The 23,724-nt window shown below is 34.3% G+C and overlaps 1 protein-coding gene across 1 annotated transcript; it reads left to right on the top strand.

Annotated features, from left to right (window-relative positions):
* Positions 1-3,425: 3,425 nt before the first annotated feature.
* Positions 3,426-7,396, top strand: LOC143045762 (QRFP-like peptide receptor). The gene is made up of 2 exons (XM_076218487.1): positions 3,426-4,165; positions 6,378-7,396. The coding sequence occupies exons 1-2, from the start codon at positions 3,771-3,773 to the stop codon at positions 7,048-7,050; spliced, it is 1,068 nt and encodes a 355-aa protein (XP_076074602.1). The 5' UTR covers positions 3,426-3,770; the 3' UTR covers positions 7,051-7,396.
* Positions 7,397-23,724: the final 16,328 nt, after the last annotated feature.

Consider the following 23,724-nt stretch of genomic DNA (forward strand, 5'->3'; position numbering starts at 1 on the left):
AGCTAGATGTTATAGGAAAGACAATAAAACAAATGTAACAATACATTAAAAAATTTAAAAAATGCTGATTGCAAAAAATCACAGAATAGCTACAAATAAAAGCAGCATATGTAAAACGGTAAATTTATTAAACACAAACAGCAAAGCATATGTAAGGATACTGTTGATATAAAAGCATAAAAAGGCTTATTTATCTGAAATAGTGTTAAAAGCATGTTGATTAAGATTGTCAAATGTAATGTAGCTAGGCATATGTATTAATCCGTTGACATAAAGGCTACTCGTAAAGCTGATGTAGCTATAAAGCATATGTTAAAATACTGTTGGTGTAAAAGCTAAACATGAGATAAAGCTGTCACAATAAAATATTTGAACAAACAAAAGATGGAAATACCCCAAGCTGGACAAATTATTAGATTTTTATTATTATATGTAATTCGGACAGACAGAGTGAAGAGGATACAAGACTAACATTCACCGTTAGCGACGCAGGTAAAAATGACATAACCGAAAAATGGACAAACCAATGACAAAAACACCAAACTCCTCCAAATAAAGCAGACAAAACAGATGGTCAATATAGCCTGACTTGGTACAAGCACAAACATTTGTTGGTTGAAACTAGTTTTACGTGCGCATCCCCCATTTTGGAAATTTCATAATGATTCTGTTTTAATTTAAATATTTAAACTATGAACATGATTTGAGAAGGATCTATTCCGAATCTTCATTAATTACAAAGATGTTTTGATACTAAATATGCAGCTTGTTCTGTAACGCACCGATCCTTTGACGAACAGCTGGTCTTGTTAAGCACTTACCCCCTTGCTGTTGTTCACTACAGCACCATGCATTCTTTCTTTAAAACACAACAGTATACACGCGCTACTCACATCTTAAAGTATAAATCCTGTGCAAAGGGAAATAACTTAGGTTTTCTAAGGTTTCCAAAATAGTTGTTGCATTGCCATCTTATGTAATCAAATGCCTTCAACTGGTCCGTAATTGTTTCAATGATTCAACACAATACAACCAATGCAGATCTTGTAGCGATATACCCATTCAGTGCTGAGGTGGCGTAAAGTAAACCCCCATCAATCATAAGTGGACTAAACCTATGACTTAAGGTAGCACAATACAAAGATTTTTCATCCCCAAAAAGATACCTTTTTATTTCATTAAATTTTATAAATGAGGTACCAAAAAGAAAGAAGAAGGGTTAATCTTTCAAATTGTAATAATTTCATTATGACATAATTATTACATAATTAATTGTTATGTAATACGTTGTCATATTGTAATGTCCATACTTGAATGAATTTAGCTTCTTTGTTATTCCTTGCATCCCAAAATATTTTATAGATTCTTGCACAACACAGTTTAACCTCCAAAACTGTGTCTCAGATTTTTCCTATTGCATTTCATTCTCTCATAAATCTTCAATGAAGTTTGCAGCATCAATTCATAAGAGACCACTAAATTCAATTGGGTATAAAATTTGTTCTATTGATGTTTTTGGAAATCTGAGACACAGTTTTTGGAGGTCAAGCGGTGTTGTACAAGAATCTATAAAATGTTTTGGGATGCTATGAAGAACAAAGAAGCTAAATTCATTCGAGTGTGGACATCACAATATAGCAACTAATTACATAATAATTAATTATGTAATAATTATGTCATAATGAAATTATCACAGTTTGAAAGATTAATCTCTCTTCTTTCTTTTGATACCTCATTTTAATATGAAATATAAAGAAGGATGAAATGAATTACATCAGTTTAAAGTTGTGTGATTGGGAGTGAAAAAATCTTTGTATTGTGCTACCTTAAAACACCAACTCCTTCGAATAAACTAGACGTACAAGCAGACAAAACAGGTGGTCAATATAACTATCTCTCTATAGTTTGTAGAATTGTATTACTAAAATCTTTTATATAGTACTATAATTTTCATCGTGTCGTTATCCACTCATCAGACAATATGTTGCTCATTTATTTTTCCCTTGAATATCAAAGATTTGGTTCTACGTGTTATTTCCTGATGCCTTTTATAATAACCTTTACAACTTTTATTCCTCGGTAGTTCCCGGGATATAACTTCTCCTCATGTATACCAGTTTTGTAAACAGGTGTTTAAACTCTTTCCTCGACTACTTAACTTCAAAAACACTATTAGCAATATCAATCAGCAAAGGTTAAGGCTCATCTAGCATGTATATATAATGTTCCGTCAAAAACATATAAGATCCTTTGCGTTCTCCTAATTTCGATTTTATCATAATACATAATACCTTCTAGCTCTGAATAGAAGCATAGCGGACGGAAGCTGGTTGATTAACATGAAGGCATAATTGTCTTAGAATTCATTCTATTCGACAAAGTTTGGAAGAACGATGATTCTATGCAGTAACAATGCTATTGCCAAAGGTTTGTTTAAGTAGAAAACTTGTGACGAATTATTGATGATTAATTACTTATCCCTAATAAACTTTGAAAAAAAAATCAGACAAAAAAAACACTTTACAAATCTAAATTAAAAAAAACAACAATAATTAAGTTGGAATGCAACCAACAAATGCGAGACTTCGACAAACGGTTAAAAAAAACCTTGGCGAGTTCGTTCACCTCGTTCGTTAACATTTGAAGTAACATATTTTCCCTGTTTACAATGCATATATCAAAACCAAACATGATGTCAACGATGATTGTCCTCGTTATTTTTTAAAAGCAAAAATTGTTTCCTTTTTCCTTTTAAACATTTAGTCATCCGGGGCCATTATAGACTGGATGGTATGGGTTTTGCTTATTGTGGCGAAAGATACCATGCAAAGATTTAAACTCATTAGTCGTAAACAAACTGACAATACCATTGCACTAAAATAAATACGTTCATAAGCAAACAACTGTTTACAAAGTACAACAAATAAAACCAAACATTGAGCTGAACAAACCCTACTCATAACCAGTGTGATATCCGGTATTCAGCATTATATTGAATTGAACTGATTGATGATTACAGCATAATGGTTAAGATTTTGCTAAACCCTAACATTGCATTAAACGTGGTATGCATCCATGATATTTTCATAGACATATCGACTATTTGGTAGAATTAAACTGAAAGTATTACGGGGCATGGAGACAAATTACACAAATACCATTTGTAAAACAGAAAAAACATTTCAAAGGGAAAGTCTGTTTGGTTTTACAATTTGTTGCTGTCTAGAGCAGTGATATATCGGACAAACTTTCCATTTGCTCGCTGTACAAATAGCAAACGTACAAAATCGTATGACGTCATTAATTCAAGAAAGCTAATTATCACATGTTTATGAAGAGTTCATACGTGCAGATATATTATAAAATACCAAAAATAAAAATTGTTTCGCAGACATCAGATCAGATAATAAAAGATTGAATTATTGTTTAATGGGAGCAGACATTTTTTATCAGATGAATTTATAGATATTTCATAAACAATAATAGCATATTAGTTTGATCTGGATTTTATTTGAGGTTGCTTTTTGCATATGGAACTGAAACAACTATAAAACTGAAGATATTTGAATTGATAGAGTAATTAATATCTTGATTAACATAATAAAACTATTTATCTTTTCTGGTACAAAGTCAGTATGGTTTCTTTAATGAAATCAAGGATCAAGTAAATAAATATCAAGTGCAATTACTTTGGCAATGAATATATATCATCATCTTAAATACAGCTATGTAGAATTTGGAACTTGAGTCTTGTGGATTTCACGGAAACAATGAGTAACTACACACCAAGTGAGGAAGATCTATGGGAATGGCTAAGGAATAAAACAGATCCTGACGATATCCTGCCTGGCGATTTGGAGCAAAACTGGAAAACTGCCTTGATAATTACATACAGTCTTATCATTATAGGTGGCATCATAGGAAATGTACTAGTCGTTGCAGTGATCCTGTTAAATAAATCCATGAGATCCGTGACTAACGTACTTTTAGTTTCCCTTGCTGGTAGTGACACACTCATTGCTTCTTGGAATATTCCTATACAGCTTGTGTATTATGTTAAAAATGAATGGACAATGGGAGAAACGTTGTGTAAAGGTGCTAGTTACTTACAAAATGTTAGCGTTGTCGCTAGTATCACCACTCTAATGATAGTATCAATAGAAAGGTAAGATTATCCTTTAAAATTAGAAAAGTTATAAGGTTCCTTCAGTACTTAGGTAAGCTTGTTCGTAAAAAGAAAGCTAAAGGCTTCTCCTGTGTGTTAGTGAGCCTGATTTATAATCTCAACAATATGTTAAAAGTATAATTTAAAGTGAAGCCTCTTAATTGTCTAATATGTTTAAGTTAATTGTGAAATAAATGCGTTCAACTTACTATTTGTAGATGTATCTTCGTCTTGTTAAACTGATTACTTACCGGTTTTGGCACTACTTTTAGTCCTGTTTTTTATGAGTTTTCAACTTTTGTATTAGGTTGTGGACTCAAAATATGTTGGTCAGGGGCATCACGGACGAGACATTGATTGTCGAAATACGCATCTGGAGCAGTAAAATTGGTCCTGTTAATGTTATTACTACCTACCGGGTCGATAACTATGCTTGTGGACCGTAAGTTTTCGGCGGTATCACCCTCCCAGTAGCCAGTACCTCGCCTTCTGGGATTAAAATACAGATCTTGTTATATACTAATTAATGAATTTTGGAATCATCGTAAATGAAGGAAGGTATCTCCCTCATGCATTGCTGCGATTTTTTTCCTAGTAAGGCTTTCACTTTTTGTTCTGTTATTGGTTTTATCAGCTATTCATCATTTGTATAAGAATTTAGACTTTCAAATATTTTGATCACAGAGTACTCTGAGGAAAATTCAAAACAGAAAGTCCCTAATCAAATGACAAAATCAAATGATAAAAAATACATTGCATTGCGTATTTGTATAATGATTATGTTTAAAAGCAGAATTGGTTATCTCATCTATCTATTATTAAGATTTATTTTTTTGCTTTTTGTAATCACAAATGTATGAAAATGGTAAAATTGCCACTTGAACATTTATTTCTATGAATGGTTTAGTGAGAGGTTTAGTTACCTATCAAACCAGGTTAAATCCACCCTATATTACATAAGGAATGTCTGTACTAAGTGAGGAATATGATTGTTGTTTTCCACTCGTAAGATGTGTTTGATCTTTTGATTTTGCCTTTTTATAAAGGACTTCCCGTTTTGAATTTCCCCTGGAGTTCAGTATTTTTGTTGCTCTATTTTTACTTGCAAACTTTAGTTGGAAAAATGATTACACGTCCATGTTATGTCAAGTCACAAAGTTTGAAACAATTAAAGTTATTTTACAGGTGGAACATGTTAAATATGTACTGTATCTATAGTCTGTTTGTCTTTCATTATCGCATTGTCTGGATTTGTTTAAATAGCAGAGCTAATTTCCGCTGTATAAAGTTGGTTGGTAAACAGAATTAACGTTAATATACTTCTTGTCTCTTATCCAGAACTCAATTTTGCTGATAAAAGATTCTGAAAATGAAAATGGGAAACAATTAAGCAATTTTTATTATCGATATGTTTATGAGTTGGTAAGTTGGTTAGATACAAATATGTAGATCCGATCCTTCAAACCAGGATTCTATTCGAGTAAGTTATACCATGAAAGTAATATCTAATATTACTTCCATGGACAAATTAAGGATAAAACAAAACATATATTTAAAAAACAAAATAGTCAGAACACAAAATAGAAAAATACGATCGTATACTAAGAAAATTTGAATATATAAATATTTGGCAAACTGTCTTCTGATTTCTAGAGCAGAAATTTTATCATTCTCCAAACCATGGGCTTATAGCACAATAAAAAAAAATCAATTGTAAGGTTTATAAATACTCTGAAATGACCGAAATTATTGAAGACGTTACATTGACATGTCCTTCTAAACAATATTTTTTGCATTGTTTATATCCATAGTAACAGTATGTCAGATGAACCCGTAGATTACCAGGTGCATAACTATTCTTTTCTAGTACTACCCAATACACTCTAACTTTTCAGATATATTGATGGTTCACTTTTCTATTTTCTGGGCTGTCCTTTCTTCAAATCCGACCAATGTATAAATAAATCGTTTCTGATGAGAATTGAATTGATTTATCAATATAGAAAACTCTCCGTGTATGTAAAGAGAGATATGTTTCTTTGTTTTTTATTAGATTGGTTTAAACTCCAATGCTTTGAGATAATGTTTTATTTTCGCAAGTATCGAATTCAGTATGCCAGTTATGAAATTAACATGTCATTGACAAATTATGTTTTACTACATCCATAGAATAATGGAAAGCCAAACTAATTGTTTTTTATTCATTTTTTAGGTACTATGCTATTTGCCATCCTTTAAAGGCACGCTATATAAGGACACCACAGAGAGCTGGGGTCCTCATTGCCATAATTTGGATATTTGCATTGACTGTTTCCATACCAATGTTAATGATACAAAGACTAGAAATACGACTAAAAGTAGAATTTGTGCACATCAAATTAGCTTATGTCTGCGCAGAATACTATTCGGAACATGTGTATGATGTTGTGCACACACTATTTATGTTTTTAGTTTTTTACACAGTTCCAATGGTAGTTATGTTTTGTGCTTATGGTAGAATAGCGTATCAGCTTTGGATACGAAAACCTATAGGCGACTCTTTAGGATCTCCACAGTATCTTATGAAAACACGACGACAGAAGAGAAAAATAATCCGAATGCTCATAACAGTGGTTGTTCTGTTCGGATTATGCTGGCTTCCGTTTTTTTCAATACAACTGCACCATTTAGAGAATGATATCGATAAGTCTTTTAGATCTGCTCAAACTATCGTTCACATTCTTGGTTATCTAAATTGCGTTTTGAACCCTATTGTTTATGGCTTTATGAATGAGAACTTTAAACAATGTTTAAAATCGTCTTTTTTAAAATGTCGAGGAATGTTCAAGACGACTAAGAGACAATCAGTACACACAGTCAGTATTACTGTAGAGAGCGCAGTCTAGGAGGTACTATATGAACAGCTATGAAAGAGCAGTTATATCGTTATTTTTATTTATTAAATTGGATTGAAATTGAAATGCAAATGTTTATAACTGTGTGCGCCTGTAGGGAGCCATTCTTTGAAAACAATATGTAATGCAAGAGGATCATGTTATTGGACCTAAATCGTCAAAACATTAGAAGTTATATATGTCTGATGGCATTTCAAGTTTTATTTTTATCAAACCACATGATTTTAACGCCCTAACAGCTAATTAGAATAAGGTCCATTTTGATCAAAATGATTTTCAAATTAGCTGTTCCCGATTTATCAAATTTGAATATTATGTATTAAAGCATCATATTAAGTCTTCCAATAATCATTTGAAGATAAGCGTGTCTTGCACTCCTGTTTACCAGTTAGTTTTTTATTATTATTATTTTATGGTAATGCTCTGTTTGTTTTATAAATAATACATTTTTTTAACTAACAATATTCATCCCATTTCACGGGTGTCATTCGGTTTAACGAGAGAAATGATCGTGAAAGAATATCTAACGGTGGTCAAGTATTGAGAGACGATCGTGAAAGCTCTGGTAACGGACCGTGAAAGACATTTAATGAAAATTCTAGGTCAGAATCTTTGAAAAAATCGCTTAATTTTCAAAACGCGGAACAAATCCGAACAAAAAAATTTGTCTGTCAAAATGGTTTAACTTCCTCAACATAACTGTGAAACAAGATAAGGAAAATATGCAGTACTTCATGAAAAAACACAAAAGGCGCAATGCATGTCAATGAAATTAATTACAAATAACACGCTTTTTATACCTATAATGGTCATATTTCAGTTTATCGTGATATATTTGAAATTTAATCTTTGGTGTATCTGATAGTACAGTAAAATTAAGGTATGTTCTTCTCTTAAAAGCATTAATTTGTATATGGAACCTTGAATTTGTTGAATATCAATCAAACTTGATCGTGAAAGATCAGGCAACGCATTATTTTGATCGTGAAATATAATGCGTGACCAGACTTATTACTAGTAATCAGAAATCAGTATTTCTTTTACCATTTGATACACCTGCAACTGGTTGAAGCCTGTTACTATTTTGATAAGGATGAACATTAAAGCTGTTTTTTTTTTATTCAACACTTTACCTCGAAAGTTTAAAAAACAACAACTAAAAACGTCTCTAAATAAGTTTGAACGATTCAGCTCTGAGAATCGGTCAAGTGCAATTCAGGCAGACCGACACTATTTAGCCAATAATATGGATATGCAACGTTTAAACCAAAATGATATTCATCAACAAAACATTACAGCAAAACAGCATCTTTCATGAGTAATTTGAGATTGAACGATAACCAACATGTTGTGCAACAGTACTTTCTTAAGTTCTGTATATACAACGCAGATGTGGATTGATTTAACTATATACTACAGACTATAGAATACCAGAGCGCAAATGCTATAATGTCTCGTCTGCTTTACTTATGATAGTTAATTTTTGGAACGTCTGTAATACCAAGGGTTTTACTAGAAGTGTCAAATGCGCTTAATGTATTTTTGTCCATCTGATGAGTTAAGCCTTTTCAATTGATTTTTATAGTTCGTTCTTATGTTGTACTGTCTCAGGTTAGGGGGAGGGTTAGGATCTCGCTAACATGTCTAACCCCGCCACGTTATTTATGTATGTGCCTGTCCAAAGTCAGGATCCTGTAATTCAGTGGTTGTCGTTTGTTTATGTGTTACATATTTGTTTTTCGTTCATTTTTTTATACAAATAAGGCCATTAGTTTTCTCGTTTGAATTGTTTTCCATTGTCATATCGGGTCCTTTTATAGCTGACTATGCGGTATGGGCTTTGCTCATTGTTGAAGGCCGTACAGTGACCTATATGTCTGTGTCATTTTGGTCTCTTGTGGATAGTTGTCTCTTTGGCAATCATACCACATCTTCTTTTTTGTGAATTATGATTGCCAGTGGTTCATAAAAAGAGTGCAAGTTCAGATGAACCATGACATACAGATCTCTACAAATATTCCGTAGACCAAATAAATGTGTTCCGATCCTTACAGTGCCTTAGAAACTGACAAATGTAAAAGTTATGCTTGGCCAATTAATTCGAAACATAAGGTCAAAAGTATATGAACCCTGGCCGACAGCTAGACATAGACATCTTACTATCATTCAATATATCAAATACAATTGACGCCATCATGGTCATGTACGAAACATGCAGACAGACATGTACACCATACACGAAATGCCATGGCGCTATAGCATACAGGTATAATTCCAAAAGGCTAGACAACATAAAACGAGCATTGCCGAATGATGCATGATACTGAGTTCGATTTTATTTGAAACCTTGCAGAAGTCGAAAATGTACACAATCATAACAACAGACAGTTATCCTAAAGCTTATAACGAATCCGCGATACGGAATTGACCACAAAAATGAATCTTCATCCACGAAAGAAGGCATATTCGGGGTCAGGTGAATCCTGTCTGACAAACATGTAGTTTATAGGATCCAATATACAAAATGTGGGTATCCTATAACTCGTGATAAGTGAGTACTTCACATGAAAATAAAAAGCTTCATCCTGCAATCATCCAACTATTTTACATTTCATTTTCTGAAAATATTAATACTTTGAAAAGCTTAAACCTATTGAGGATGTTGACCTATATAGCTTTTTTCAATACCAATAACAAAAATTAATTATGATATAATTGAAGAATAATTTGAACGTCTTCGTAGCATCAGATGTTTCACGATCCTTTTCACGATCTTCAAAAATGCGATACGTGATCTTTCACGATCCGAAAACCCAATTTTTGTGTAAATAGTTCTTTATTTACCAAGTTTCAGATTATGTTTATATAAACTAACAATGAGAACCATTTGGTTAATTCAAATAGAATGCCCTTATTCGTATTAAAATAGTTTTTCTAATCGAATTTGTGAGAAAATCATGTTTGTTTAGATTTTTTATGTCATTAAAATGTCGAGAAGCAATCTGCCTTTTGTTGTTTAGAAAAACTATGTACTTTAAAATTCTCACATACTGATCATAATGTTGAACCATTTTGACAGACAGTTTTACTTTGTCGTAAATTTGTCTGTGTAATCAATTAAATTAGAATATGTATTGACCTTTCATATGTCTTCTCGATTAAATGTCTTTCACGATCCGTTACCAGAACTTTCACGATCGTCTCTCAATACTTGACCGCCGTTAGATATTCTTTCACGATCATTTCTCTTCTTAAACCGAATGACACCCGTGCATTTAGTGCAATTGCAACTCGTATTGCTCCTATTTCAATTTGAATAAAACCTGTTCTAGGTGATGTTCTAGATCAATTGTTTTAAACGAACATTTTGCTGGGCCTTTAACTTTTGCATTGTAAAATAGATGTTGTAGATGAGTAAGATCTATATTTTGTACAAGAAACTGAATACAGTGTTGTGAATTCAAAAGGAGTTACCATGTATACTGAACATTACGGGGCACCGAACGGGACTCTTGTGGTTTTGTACTCGAAATTCAATTTTGTACGGACAGAAGTGAGTTTTGTTCAACAAAAATGAGTTCTGTTTAACAAAATTTGTAGTATACTACAATTTGTAGTATACTACAAATTTAAATTTTGTCATACAAAATCATTTTTGTATCACAGACTTGACTTTTATTACCTAATTTTAAAATTGGGCGACAAAAGTCAATTTTGTATGCAAATCAGTTTAGTTTGGATTCTGTGAACTAATTTGCATACAAAATCGACTTTAGTGACACAAAATTGCCAATAAGACAACTCTCCATCCAAATAACAATTTAAAAAAAAGTAAACCATTATAGGTCAATGTATGGCCTTCAACACGGAGCCTTGGCTCAAACCGAACAACAAGCTATAAAGGGCCCCAAAATTACTAGTGTAAAACCATTCAAAAGTTTTGTAAGGCAAAAATGATTTTGTTATGACAGAATTGAATTTTGTACAAAACCACAAGAGTCCCCATTCGGCGCCCGTAAACATAGCAAGAAAACTTTCCAAAAAAATCCAATCCACTCGAGCAAGAAAAAACACATACGGACAAACAATAGTCAACCGATTGCATTGCATTTAATCGTTTAATTTCATGAGATTCTGACACAGTTCAGATGCAGCACAATGTTGAAGGTGTTGGTGGTAATGAATTTATACGTAACACTAAGCAGCCTCTACACAAATGAAGAGTACAACCGTAACTGTGAGCATTTATTTGTTTATCTTTCACTTGTAGTGGTGTCTTGGTTGTTTATTGTATCGGTATTAAAAAGTTAAATATTTTCTTCAATTTATTTATGTCGCACTTCCCTTTATTTTTGTTAACATTTTAAGATTTCTACTTTTATGATTTACAATTATATTGGCGTGTAAAGGTGGTGACCACAGGAAACTTTTTATCAACCATATAGATTAGATTAATAAAATTCTATATTTATAAAAAGAAACAAAACATTCAATTCTTATAATTACCGTTTGATGCTTTAACAATAAAATTACGATTAAATGTTAGACATTTTTATTAGTAGATATATACAATACAACTTTGAATTGCCACAGCCAATCAAAACTTCGGAATCGTATGAAACTTCTATGTCGTGGAATGATTTTTTTTTTTAAATATACATGTTATCTGCAAGACAGTTTTTTTTATGTTTTTTTCTGCGCTGCGGAAGTAGAAAGAAGATTTGTTTCTGTATAGTTTCCGCACTTTACACACATTTACTTTTCGAATTGCATAATTCGATTTGATATAGACAGTTTTCTAAAATTGTGATCAATGGGTATTATTAGTTGCGCTAAAATACAACAATTACGTGTTGACTTGAGGAAACCAACTATCAATTGCATAGTGTTGTATCTCTTTTATATTCTTAGCTACCATATAATTTCAATGAAATTAGCTTATGGGTTTGTTGTACCTAACATGATTTCTTCGATAAGTTTGGATGTGATTGCATCTTTTCAGCAATTATTTGATCGATTTTAACTTTCAGTATTGATTTTCATTCAAGTTTATCAATAATAAATGATAACGTATTAAAGAAAATATGAAATATAGATCGCCAAAAGAAAGATCAAAATCATCTTTTATCGTCAACGCAATTGGATACTTACAAACTGGTAAGATTTTTAGTCTTTCAACAAATTTTCACATTCAGAAGTTAAACGTTATCAATTATTGTGTTGAACATTTAATTTTGATTATCATCTCTAACTAATCTCAAGAGCCTTTTCGTATTTTTTTTAAAAGATAATCAAGGAATAGACAATTAAAATGAAAATCATGACAAAAACAATTGGTTACTGGGCCTGTCAGAGTTGCTCACCATTTTATCTGATCTGTATCAAAAAAAGCAATGCCCTTTTTTCTGATCGTCTCATCATCGTAGTATGCCATTCTACAGGCACTAAATGGTGATTATTGCAATTGAAGCTTTGTGAGTTACACTCGCTTCTCTTCTGTAGAGCTCATAACAGTCTTAAAAGAAAATGTTCTGATGCGCTGGCCTTTTATATGTCCACGTTCTATGACACATGTTAATTAAACGCTCAAGAGCTCCTGAATCCGAATGCATTTTCCAACACCGCGGTCCCATCACGATATCATCGTATTACAATACAATTCCCACAAAACATCAGGCAACTTCTTGTTTCCTTTGCATGGTCTTTGTGTGGTGAAAAATGCCCAACGACACCAATGTGCACACGAAGAAAAGACAAAAATGACACGATTTAGAAGAATGGACATACGAATCCGAAAATAATTTTTCATAAGGTCTTTTTGAAATTTTTGGCATGCCAAAGATTTGTCAACGCTTAAGAACTTGCAGCAGAGGCCTGGAAAATCAACAGGCGGTCCGATACTATAAGTAATATGGGTCGCTACTGATCCCCTACGGATCAATAGAGGGTTAGTATAATCCATAGGGGGTGAGGCCGGAGGCCGAGTCCCCTATGGATTTTATTCACCCTCTATGGATCCGTAGGGGTCAGTAGTTAACCGTATAAGGAATTTATTGCACGCTAGACTTTTCTGATGCGTTTTGTTGAAAAATAAACAATGAAACACAACAACATTAAGAGATGACGTCACCATTAACGCGTCATGAACCCCTATAAAATTTACTACCCCCTACGGTCTCATATGGGGGTCACCACGTGACGGCGTTAAACCAATCACAACGTGATAATTTTACCCGCGGGACGATAAGATGTCTTAAGATGCCCTCATGAATGGCCCGATATTTGTACAATCAGACCTGAATTTGAAGATATTTTGCATCAGGTGTACATCGGATGTAATTTTCGGGAAAGTGTGACGCAGGTAGTCAGAACGAGCGAAACTTTCGCTACTAAATCATTACAGTTGAAAACATATTACCCCTTCGATATGTGTTGTTGTGTTTATTTGTTATCATTTCTCTGTAGTGGTATTATTAGTTACACAGTGTGCAAATACGAGAATTTTGTTGAGCCAAAATTCCGTATTAGGACAATTGAACACTGTGTAACGAATTTATCCTGATTTTGTTATATTACATATTATTATATTTAAACTTCAATATTAGGACCATGTCAACCAAGTATATTTTAGATATTTAATCTAAAACTGTGAAAAAATAAAAATTTTAGAAATCAACTCAAATTTTTTTTTTTATTAGGTCAATGGTATAAGAGAGATAATTCCAATTGACGTAATAAATAAGGGAGATAATTCCAATTGACGTAATAAATAAGGGAGATAATTCCAATTGATAAAAGGTTGTACTGAAATTTATTAGGGCAATATCAGCCAATCAAATTGCGAGAAATTACTCCAAATCAGGATAATATAAGTTACACAGTGTGCAATTGTCCTAATACGAGAATTTATTGACCCGATAAATTCCGTATTAGGACAATTGAACACAGTGTAACGAATTTATCCTGATTTTGTTATATTACATATTATTATATTCAAATTCAATATAAGGACAATATCAACCAAATATATTTTAGATATTTAATCTAAAACTGTGAAAAATTCAAAATATTAGGACTATAAAGCAACTCAATTTTTCTTATTTTTTCATTAGGTCAAGATGTATAAGGGAGATACTCCCAATTGACGTAATGTAATGGCCTGACCATTAAGTATAACCAACGATTGGGCTCAAGCAATAAGAATATCAGGTGCTGACAATTTATTCTCAAACCAATCTAACAAATGGTAAAGAGCTGAAAAACAAATAAAATACAATTTTACAATGTGTTGAATTAATGTTTCTAGTGTATGAAATGTCCAAAATAATTGATTGGACAGTCCGTTGAATCCGAGAAAATGTTGTACTTTCAAGAACGGATACATTTCCAGTATTTCACGGAGAAAAGGTTCAATCATACGAAAGGCAATTTGAAGGCTTTAAATACAATGTTATATAATTAACTCACTCTGTGGTTAGCCACGAATTGTCCAAGATGATGTTCCTCGTGATCGTAATGACCTTGCAATTTTCCTCTAACGGATACGTATGAGAGAGGGAAAGGTAGCGACGGTACGATGTTTTAACGTTAAAGATGAATAATCCTCCTAGACTGGAACACATAAAATAGATTAAGAATATAATCAAACGAACTATATAAATTACGGAACGGTGTAACATAATACTCCCCGTCTAATGTCTATCTGATATCACTTTTCCATAATTTTTTCGAATATGAATACAAGATTTACACAAATGAATTAATCCCAATATAAATTGAATATATACAGGTGAAATGTCCACTATTTCGTGTGAGAAATATCAGATCTCAACGATTTTTCACTATAAAGGTTCCTAATAAGTACGTTCCACGTGAAACTGGGTAGGCACAGTTTCTTGTCCTTTAGAAGAAGGGTGTCTCGGACGACATTGTTGTGTTCTGTAGAATGTTCTATTACTGCTGTATCGATAATGGGAACTGTTTTCTCCAACGTAGTTAGACGGCGATAACGATCGAAGATAGATCGAAGTATAACAAGAGTTAGTAGAGGGGGGGGCAAGGGGTTTAACTGTTATGCTGTTATGGGGCATTTTAATTCTTTGTTATCTGTTATTCTGAAAATATATTTACTGTTAGCTGTTATTGTCTTATTCTTTGTTAGCTGTTATAGGACTATTATCTATTTTGTTATCTGTTATTGTGAGAATCTATTTGCTGTTAACTGTTATTGAAAATTAGAATGTTAGCATTTTGACAGCCAATCTTCAGTAGAAATTGAAGATAATTGAAAATTGTGATTTAAATGGATAATAGTCTCATTGGCACGCTTACCACATCTTCTTACAATGCATATCTATTGGGGTCTTTCTACTGGTAATATCGGGTGGCCCTGTATTTGCAGAAGAATTTCAGTAACATACATCACATAAACATATTAAAATCAATTGGACCCAGGACCATTCCAGTATATATTATTATTATCCTTTGTAATAAATTCCGTTGTCTGTGAACATGTAGCATTTTGTACAAATTATAATTCACTTACTACTTGTACAATAACTTATAGTATGGATTTTGTTATAAAAAAAAAAGCATTGGTACACCCTATAGATTTTTTTTATTCAATGACCACATAGTAATCTTTATGCTGTACTATTACACCACTGTCCCTGATTAGGGGAGGATTGGACACCAACTAGCATGCTTAAGTTGACGCAGTTACATAATTCTGTATGTGCCTATTTCCAAGTCAGGAGCCTGGATTCAGTGGTTATAGTTTGTTACTGTGTTACTAAGTTTCTCGTTCACTATTTTTGTGGATAAATTAGGCACTTAGTTCTCCTTTGAATTGTTTTACATTACTAAGTGGTATTGGTTTGAATTATGTCTTTGGGAATTATACATCTTTTTCTTTTAGCATTTATATTATAAGTGCTACTCCCTCTCTTTTCGATTACATGAAAGAGAACCCTGACCACCATATTTTTAAAAGCTTTTTAATTGCTTCACATTGCGAAAAGTGAGGCTCAGAAACCATTGATGCTAATAAAGATGTGTCTTCAGTTTAATTTTTCGACAAGTACCCTTTTGAAAATCCTACAGCTTCTCCAATGCTGTACCCAAATTCTATAATTTCACATAAGATGCATGATTGGTGTTTCACTTGGTGTCATCCAAATTTTCACTAGGTCCAATTTCTATTATACTATGAGAATTGTCACTTGAGTCAATTTCTATTATCAGAATAACCATAACTGGCATGCGTGTGTCAGTTACATGTCCTGTCTCCACTGATCTGGGTATTTTTGTATTTTGTAAGTAAGTTTTATCATGAGGTCATTAAATACCAAAGATAGATTGTGCATCAATTTTTGTTTTTATTACTTGTAAAGTATATATATTGCTTTTCAGAAATAAAAAATCTAAAAATCAAATTGATAATAAAGTGTCACTGGCTGCACTACTTTCAAAAATTAAATAAAAAAAACCTAATTCATTAAAAATTGCATGATCCCTCAAATGCCGTAGATTAAAAATATCCGTATATCAAAAACAGAAACTAGTAATTTCGTTCAGAAAAATTCAACATCCATACTATAACTTATTGTACAAGTTACGGAAAAAATCAACCAAGGCAGAACTGCCTCAACGGCCGAAACGTCTTGTTTACACAAATTACAATTTTCTAGGTCCATACCACAAGTTATATACTAAGATCTATGAGTCATCTACTGGATTGGTCCTGGACAGATTTAATTTCATTTACTGTTATCTGTTATTGTCCCTTTTCAATTCCTTGTTATCTGTTTTTCACCAAATCAATTCACTGTTTTGCTGTTATGGGGACCCCCCTTGCCCCCCCTCTTAGTAGTTGGTTGTCTTCCGATTTGGCGATATGACACATCTTGGTGAGTATCAGACGAAATTAGGCGTTTCGTCATAACGTTCAATCCTTCAGATCTAGTCGCTCTATCTGTAGAGTGGCGTCCTCTATGTTTGATTTTGTCGTAGTAATGTCCAAGAAAGGGTGTTACTCTGTGACGATGTCCAGATAAGACTACTGGTTTCTTTTCACTTATATTCAAGTCAGATTTGGCAATACTGCTTCCTCCTCGTAGTAGACGTTGTTCATGCAATGGCAGGTTGAGATTGGCAATAGGTCCTTCTTTCGGAATAGGTTTGTGAATGCTATTGATTTCCTCTCCATGAACTTTAGGTTCTGTTGATTTCGGATTGAAACTTTCTTTATCTATAGATTTTTCTATAGAAGTCACAGATTTTGCTTTTAGTGACGCGAATGATGTCCCTTTAGATGAATTTGTGCGTTTACCAGGCTTGGTACTAGGTCCTGTACATTCAAAGGATTGTATTGAATGCGATTTAGCGACCTTGGCATTCGAATGAAAGTTTTTGTCGTTAGACTGAACAACAATTGGATTATTGTCCTTAACGGCTATTTCCGGTCTTGAGGCAAGACGTTGTTTTGATTCCGTGATTGAAACGTAAGTTATCTTTGTGTTGACTTCAATAGGAACAGTTTACTTGTCAATGTATGTATTTCCAATTATGACCCAACCAAGTCTCAACTTTTGGGCAAATGGAGTTCGGGATGGTCCTAGGCGTTGTTCAAGGACGTGGTGTGCCTCTATAAGGTCCCTTCCAATTAGTAGAATTTGACAACGTTCCTCTAGTGGTGTAATACTTCCTCTGAGTTCTGTTAGATGAGGATGATGCATTGCAACTTCAGGAGTAGGAATTTCGTCTCGATTATTGGGAATATTATTACATTCAATTAATGTAGGCAGATCAAATTGTACGTCACTATGTACAGATTTTATGACGAAATCTTTTCCTCTTTTCCCGGAAGTAGCTACTCTGCCGGAGCATGTCGTAAGAGAGTAGTTTTCAGGTTTCTCCCGAACGTTGAACAGACTGAAGAATTCAGGCGAGGCAAGAGACCGGTTGCTTTGGTCGTCAATAATGGCGTACATCCTGATAATTTTGTCTGTCTTGTCCTTGTGGTACACGTCCACAGGTAATATCTTGGCATAAGATTTCTCGCTCTTATGATCTTTGTAGATCTCTGTGCAGATCGAATTTACAGAGGTTAACTTTGTTTCAGCTGACTCTGTCTGCTCCCCGCCGTAGACTTGTGTTAGCTCCCCGCCGTAGGCTTGTCAGGGTGAGCTAAACTGGGAACTTTCAGATTGTTGTGGTCTAGTGATGTGAAGTGCTGTGATATGTCGTTCACTTCCACACTCGTTACAACTGATACTTGTGTTGCAGTCCCGACTTCTGTGTGTGGTTGACTCACAACACTTGTAGCACACATTGTTTTGTCTTAACAGTTCCTTGCGTTCCTCGATTGGTTTGGCTCGGAATGCTCGGCATTCATTCAAGGTATGCTTTGTCTTGTGTAGGATACACAGATTTTGTTGTTGACTGCTGTCTTCAGTTTGCTGTTCAACAGCCGTCTTATGGACGTTGACTTTAGAGTACGTGTGAGGTGTGAACCTTGGCGTAGAGTCTTTTGTATTTGGTGTTACTTTTGATCCAAAGATGAACCCAGGATCGTTCTTAATTTTGCTCATTTCCCTGATGAAGGCAGAGAATTCTGTGAATGGCGGAAAGGCAACTTTGTATTTGGACTTGTATCTTGAAGCCCTTGTTATCCACTTTTCTTGGAGTCCGTATGGTAGTTTTTCCACAATAGGATTTATACCGGACGAAGAATCGAAATAAGAAAGCAAACATCCCAGCTTGGGATTTTCCTTGTGATATTCGATTTCTGATAGAATATCAGACAAGTCATAAAGACGTGCGTTATCTTTGTTCTTCAGGGTAGGAAATTTGACGAGTTTACTCGTGATAGAGGCTTCCAACATTTCTGGAGCACCATATCGCTCATCCAGTCTTTGCCATAACCTCTGTAGGCCTCTAGTAGGGTTGTTGGCATTTGATGCCCTAATACTCATGGCATGTTTACCAGACTCTGGCCCTAGCCAACCAATCAATCAATCAATCAATCAGTGCATGTTTCCGTCTCATGTGTTTAATATGGAGTGCAAGAACTCATTTGTTTCTTTTTCGCTTGTTTCAAGAAACCCTATCCAACGTGTTTAACCAACCAACCAACGTGTTTAATCAACCAATCAACATGTTTAACCAACCAACCAACAAACCAATCAATCAATCAATTTATGCATGTTTCTGTTTCATGTATTTAATACGGGGTCCAATGTCTCATTTGTTGTTTTTTTTTTCGCCTGTTTCAAGGGACCCTATCCCACGTGTTTAATTGATCAACCAACCAATCAATCAGTCAATCAATAAACAGTAGGTCTATTTGTTCCGAGTCAGAAACTTGTAATTCGTCTATGACGTTTTTAAAGCTGGCTTTCCATGTATGGAAGGATTCAGCCCGATCGTTAAAGCTTGTTAACCGGGAGAAAAGCAGGTCCTTACGTAAGAGAAATCTGGTTATTTCCGACGTAGGATTGATTTGTTGCTGGTATGCAACAGGGTTCCCTTCTATTAAGCCTTGTTTTTTGTGTGAAACAGGGATCTCTTCTATAACGTCTTGTTTTGTGCGTAAGACAGGGATCGCTTCTTTAACACCCTGTTTTTGGTGTTCAGTAGGGCTCTCATCTGAAAGACCTAGTTTTTGTATGCCGGTTACTTATCCCAGATCTGGGATAAAGGTAACTTCCGGTGACTTATTATCGGAAGGCAAGACGGCAGATGTCTGTGACAGCAAGTTCGATGCCACGGATGGCACGAACGCTGGTGCTTCGTGACTCAGCTCGATCTTAACAGGAATTTGTTTTTTTCTTTTGAGGTCCTGTTACTTCCTTAACAACATTTGATACAGGAAGTTTATTGACGAAATCTTGCACACGCTCGTCAGGGAGATCGCTATACGCTTGGCTATCATCGTATTCCAGGATACGAGCCTCGGCTTCTGCGGCTGCAGCTTCTCTCTGTGCTTCAAGAAGGTTAAATTTGGCTTTAAGCTCGGCCTTTTCCCGGCTTACTCGTGCGGCTTCTTGTTGCATTTGAGCCTTCCTGCGCATAGCTTCTTGTTCTAATTGCGTTTTTCTGTGAGCGGCCTCTTGTTCTAATTGCACTTTTCTGTGAGCAGCCTCCTGTTCTAGCTGAACTGTTCTCTGTGCGGCCTCATGTTTATGTTGAGCGACTTCTTGCTCCATTTCTGCCTGTTTACGACTGGCTTCCTGTTCCATTTCAGCCTTTTTGTGTGCTGCTTCCTGTTCCATTTCAGCCTTTTTGCGTGCTGCTTCCTGTTCCATTTCATTTTGTCTGAACAGGGCTTGTTCTTCTAACATTGCTTCCTGTTGTAGGATAAGGGCATGTTTTTCGACAAATGCTATCTTAGACTTTGCAGCCTCTGCCTTGGCTCGCTTTCTCCGTGCCAGGCTTGACATGTCTGACACGTTAGAGCTACCGCTGTGCGAGGTTTTCTTACCCCTTGAGGTCTTTGTTTTAGTGGATTTGGCCTTTGTTAGAGCGAGGCGATGCTCGTGTAGTTTTTCCATAACTAGCTCCACTTTAGACAGACGTAAATCCAAAGAGAGTTTACATGCATCAATTTCTTTTTGACTCTCCAATGTTCGGGTCCTTTTCAGAAAGTCTAGGTATTCATCTGTGAGCCTACGATAATTAATACAGGCTTTAACAAGTTTGTCCTTGACTGTTAGGAGTTGCTGGAGATCGTTAGGAGGCGTTGTTACTTCCAATAACTGGGATTCAATGTCTGCCCAGAGAGCCTCTAGTTCCTGACAGAACTTGTCACGTTTTTCAGTGAAAGCTCCTTGTCCTTTTTCCGTGAGGTCACGTACTCGCCTAGCCTCGGGAGTTTCATCTGACTGTGATGTATTAGACGGATTTTCTAATAGTTCAGGGACATCTCCTTCTTGGGGCTGAATCTCTTCTTGTTGTTCCACATGACTGGGATCCATGTTGACTCAACGTTGTTGGGTTGCTATCGAGTTCACACAAGATATGTAGTCCACTGTCAGTGTAAAGGTATGTACGTATGTACGTTGCTACGTTGTCGTTCCTTGTCTGGATATGTAAAGACAGGTTGTCGTCAATTTACTGTACGTCAAGGGATGACGCGTACATGCAGGGCTCAACAGGTAGGTTGCTGTGTAGCTGTAGAGTGGCGTTATCTGTGAGACACAACAGGCAAGTTGTAGACTTTTTACTGTAATGGCCTGACCATTAAGTATAACCAACGATTGGGCTCAAGCAATAAGAATATCAGGTGCTGACAATTTATTCTCAAACCAATCTAACAAATGGTAAAAAGCTGAAAAACAAATAAAATACAATTTTACAATGTGTTGAATTAATGTTTCTAGTGTATGAAATGTCCAAAATAATTGATTGCACAGTCCGTTGAATCCGAGAAAATGTTGTACTTTCAAGAACGGTTACATTTCCAGTATTTCACGGAGAAAAGGTTCAATCATACGAAAGGCAATTTGAAGGCTTTAAATACAATGTTATATAATTAACTCACTCTGTGGTTAGCCACGAATTGTGTCCAAGATGATGTTCCTCGTGATCGTAATGACCTTGCAATTTTCCTCTAACGGATACGTATGAGAGAGGGAAAGGTAGCGACGGTACGATGTTTTAACGTTAAAGATGAATAATCCTCCTAGACTGGAACACATAAAATAGATTAAGAATATAATCAAACGAACTATATAAATTACGGAACGGTGTAACAGAATACGTAATGAATAAGGGAGATAATTCCTATTGACGTAATAAAAAATTGTACTGAAATTTATTAGAACAATATCAGCAAATCAAATTACTAGGAATTACTCTAAATCAGGATAAATAATTTAATCCAAAATATTGGTGTATGATACGGGAATACTTGTTCTAAAATATGACATATGAATAAAATAAAACACAAGCTGTGAGTACAATGTAACACAAACCAACTGCAGATTCATTGAGAACATTCAATTATTTCTTAAGTTGATTAAAAAAAAACCTGAGTAATGTTTGCTTAACGCCCAGAATTTCACAGTAAAATCGAGTATATTAGTTTGACATTTCACAAGGGCATGTGTTTCTCAGATTATTTGTGGCGTCTTTAAACTAAATCTGTTGGATGTGTACTGATTGATAGTTCAGTTTGGGGAAGCATGATTTAATATCTATTAGCTGTAATTGGCTTGGAATTAGTTTTCGGGAACGGCAAGTACTCTTATATCGATGCTTTGTTTTTATTGTGTTTATGTTCGTTTTGTTTGTGATATACCAATCTTTTGAGTTAAGCCAGTTGCTACTTATTTTTAAAGTGTGTTGTAATGTTGTGTTGTTACTGTCTAAAAAAGGGAAACTGACAATTGGAAAGTTGAAATCATCACGTTTGTCATAGATTCTAGTCGTCCATATGTGTAAGTATCGAGAAAAAAATCTACATATGATGCAGAATTTCTACATTCGATATTATCCTGAATTTACTTTCATTATTTAGTTTCAATCCAAATCAATCGACATTTGAAAGTCAGAGACGTCAAAACACGTATCCACGTAAGAAACTAAACTACCAAAAAGGGGCATAAAAAGAAAAGTCAAATATCTTAGGTTAAATTTTCCTGAGAGTGCTGGACTTTCAATTTCTAAAGATTGTCTTATTTTGTCAACAGGGCATTTGGAAAAGTGTTTCAAATTATGGCAGTACCCGTTCAATCTTATAATTGAATGTTTAAAAGAAACCAATATACCTGCATAGTTTGTATATATTCAAACAATGAGTCAATAAATTGCAAAATAAATAAACAAACTGTATGTTTATTGTAAAGAATCGTGATCAATGAAAATAACGATAATTTAAAAATTTCCGAAAATAGTTATTGAATATGTCCCACTTTTTATTTCAAAAACTTTTCATGTTTTCGCATTTGTGTGTACTTACATGATATTTTTGGCTGTTTATTTGAACATTTCAAGTATGTATGGTAAAAGGCGGATTTGTTGCCTAAAATAGACAGATGATGTGGAAAAAATGGAAACTAGTATCTATATTGTTGTTGTGTACATATCTTGTTATGGCGTTTGGATATATCTTATTGTATATCATCGAAACCAACGAAGGTAAGTATTGATTTCCCTGCAAACCTTCTACCAACTTGTATTAAGCAAAGAAGAACGTTTACATGCTCAGTGGTTATAATAAAAAAAAGAGGAAATATCGTCAACTAGAAATAATCTCAGCACTTTCTATTCGATTAAAGTAATTTTGCAATTGTTCTTATCTAAGATTACAACTTCCTCCGTTGACGTTTTTTTATGGGGTGCTATTATATTTATCGGATTCCAATTTTTTTGTAAGCAACATAACGAAAAAGTATTTATTGTTTCCTTTCAAAGTCGTAGACATAGCAAGCAAGAAATTCCAACACAATTATAAACAACTGTTACACATCGTATTATTTATTTTATCCTAAACAACATCATACAATAGATGTAGTGATTTGATATAGTTCATATACGATTTTAATTGGATTGGTTTGTTTTGGTTTTTTTTATTTTTGTTTTTTTTTAAATTGGAATGGTGTCATAAAACACAGAATTTTCCTTATTAAACTATCCGAATTACTAATAACAAACCACAATAGA

This window comes from Mytilus galloprovincialis, chromosome 9 (assembly GCF_965363235.1).
Source record: "Mytilus galloprovincialis chromosome 9, xbMytGall1.hap1.1, whole genome shotgun sequence".
Classification (NCBI taxonomy): domain Eukaryota; kingdom Metazoa; phylum Mollusca; class Bivalvia; order Mytilida; family Mytilidae; genus Mytilus; species Mytilus galloprovincialis.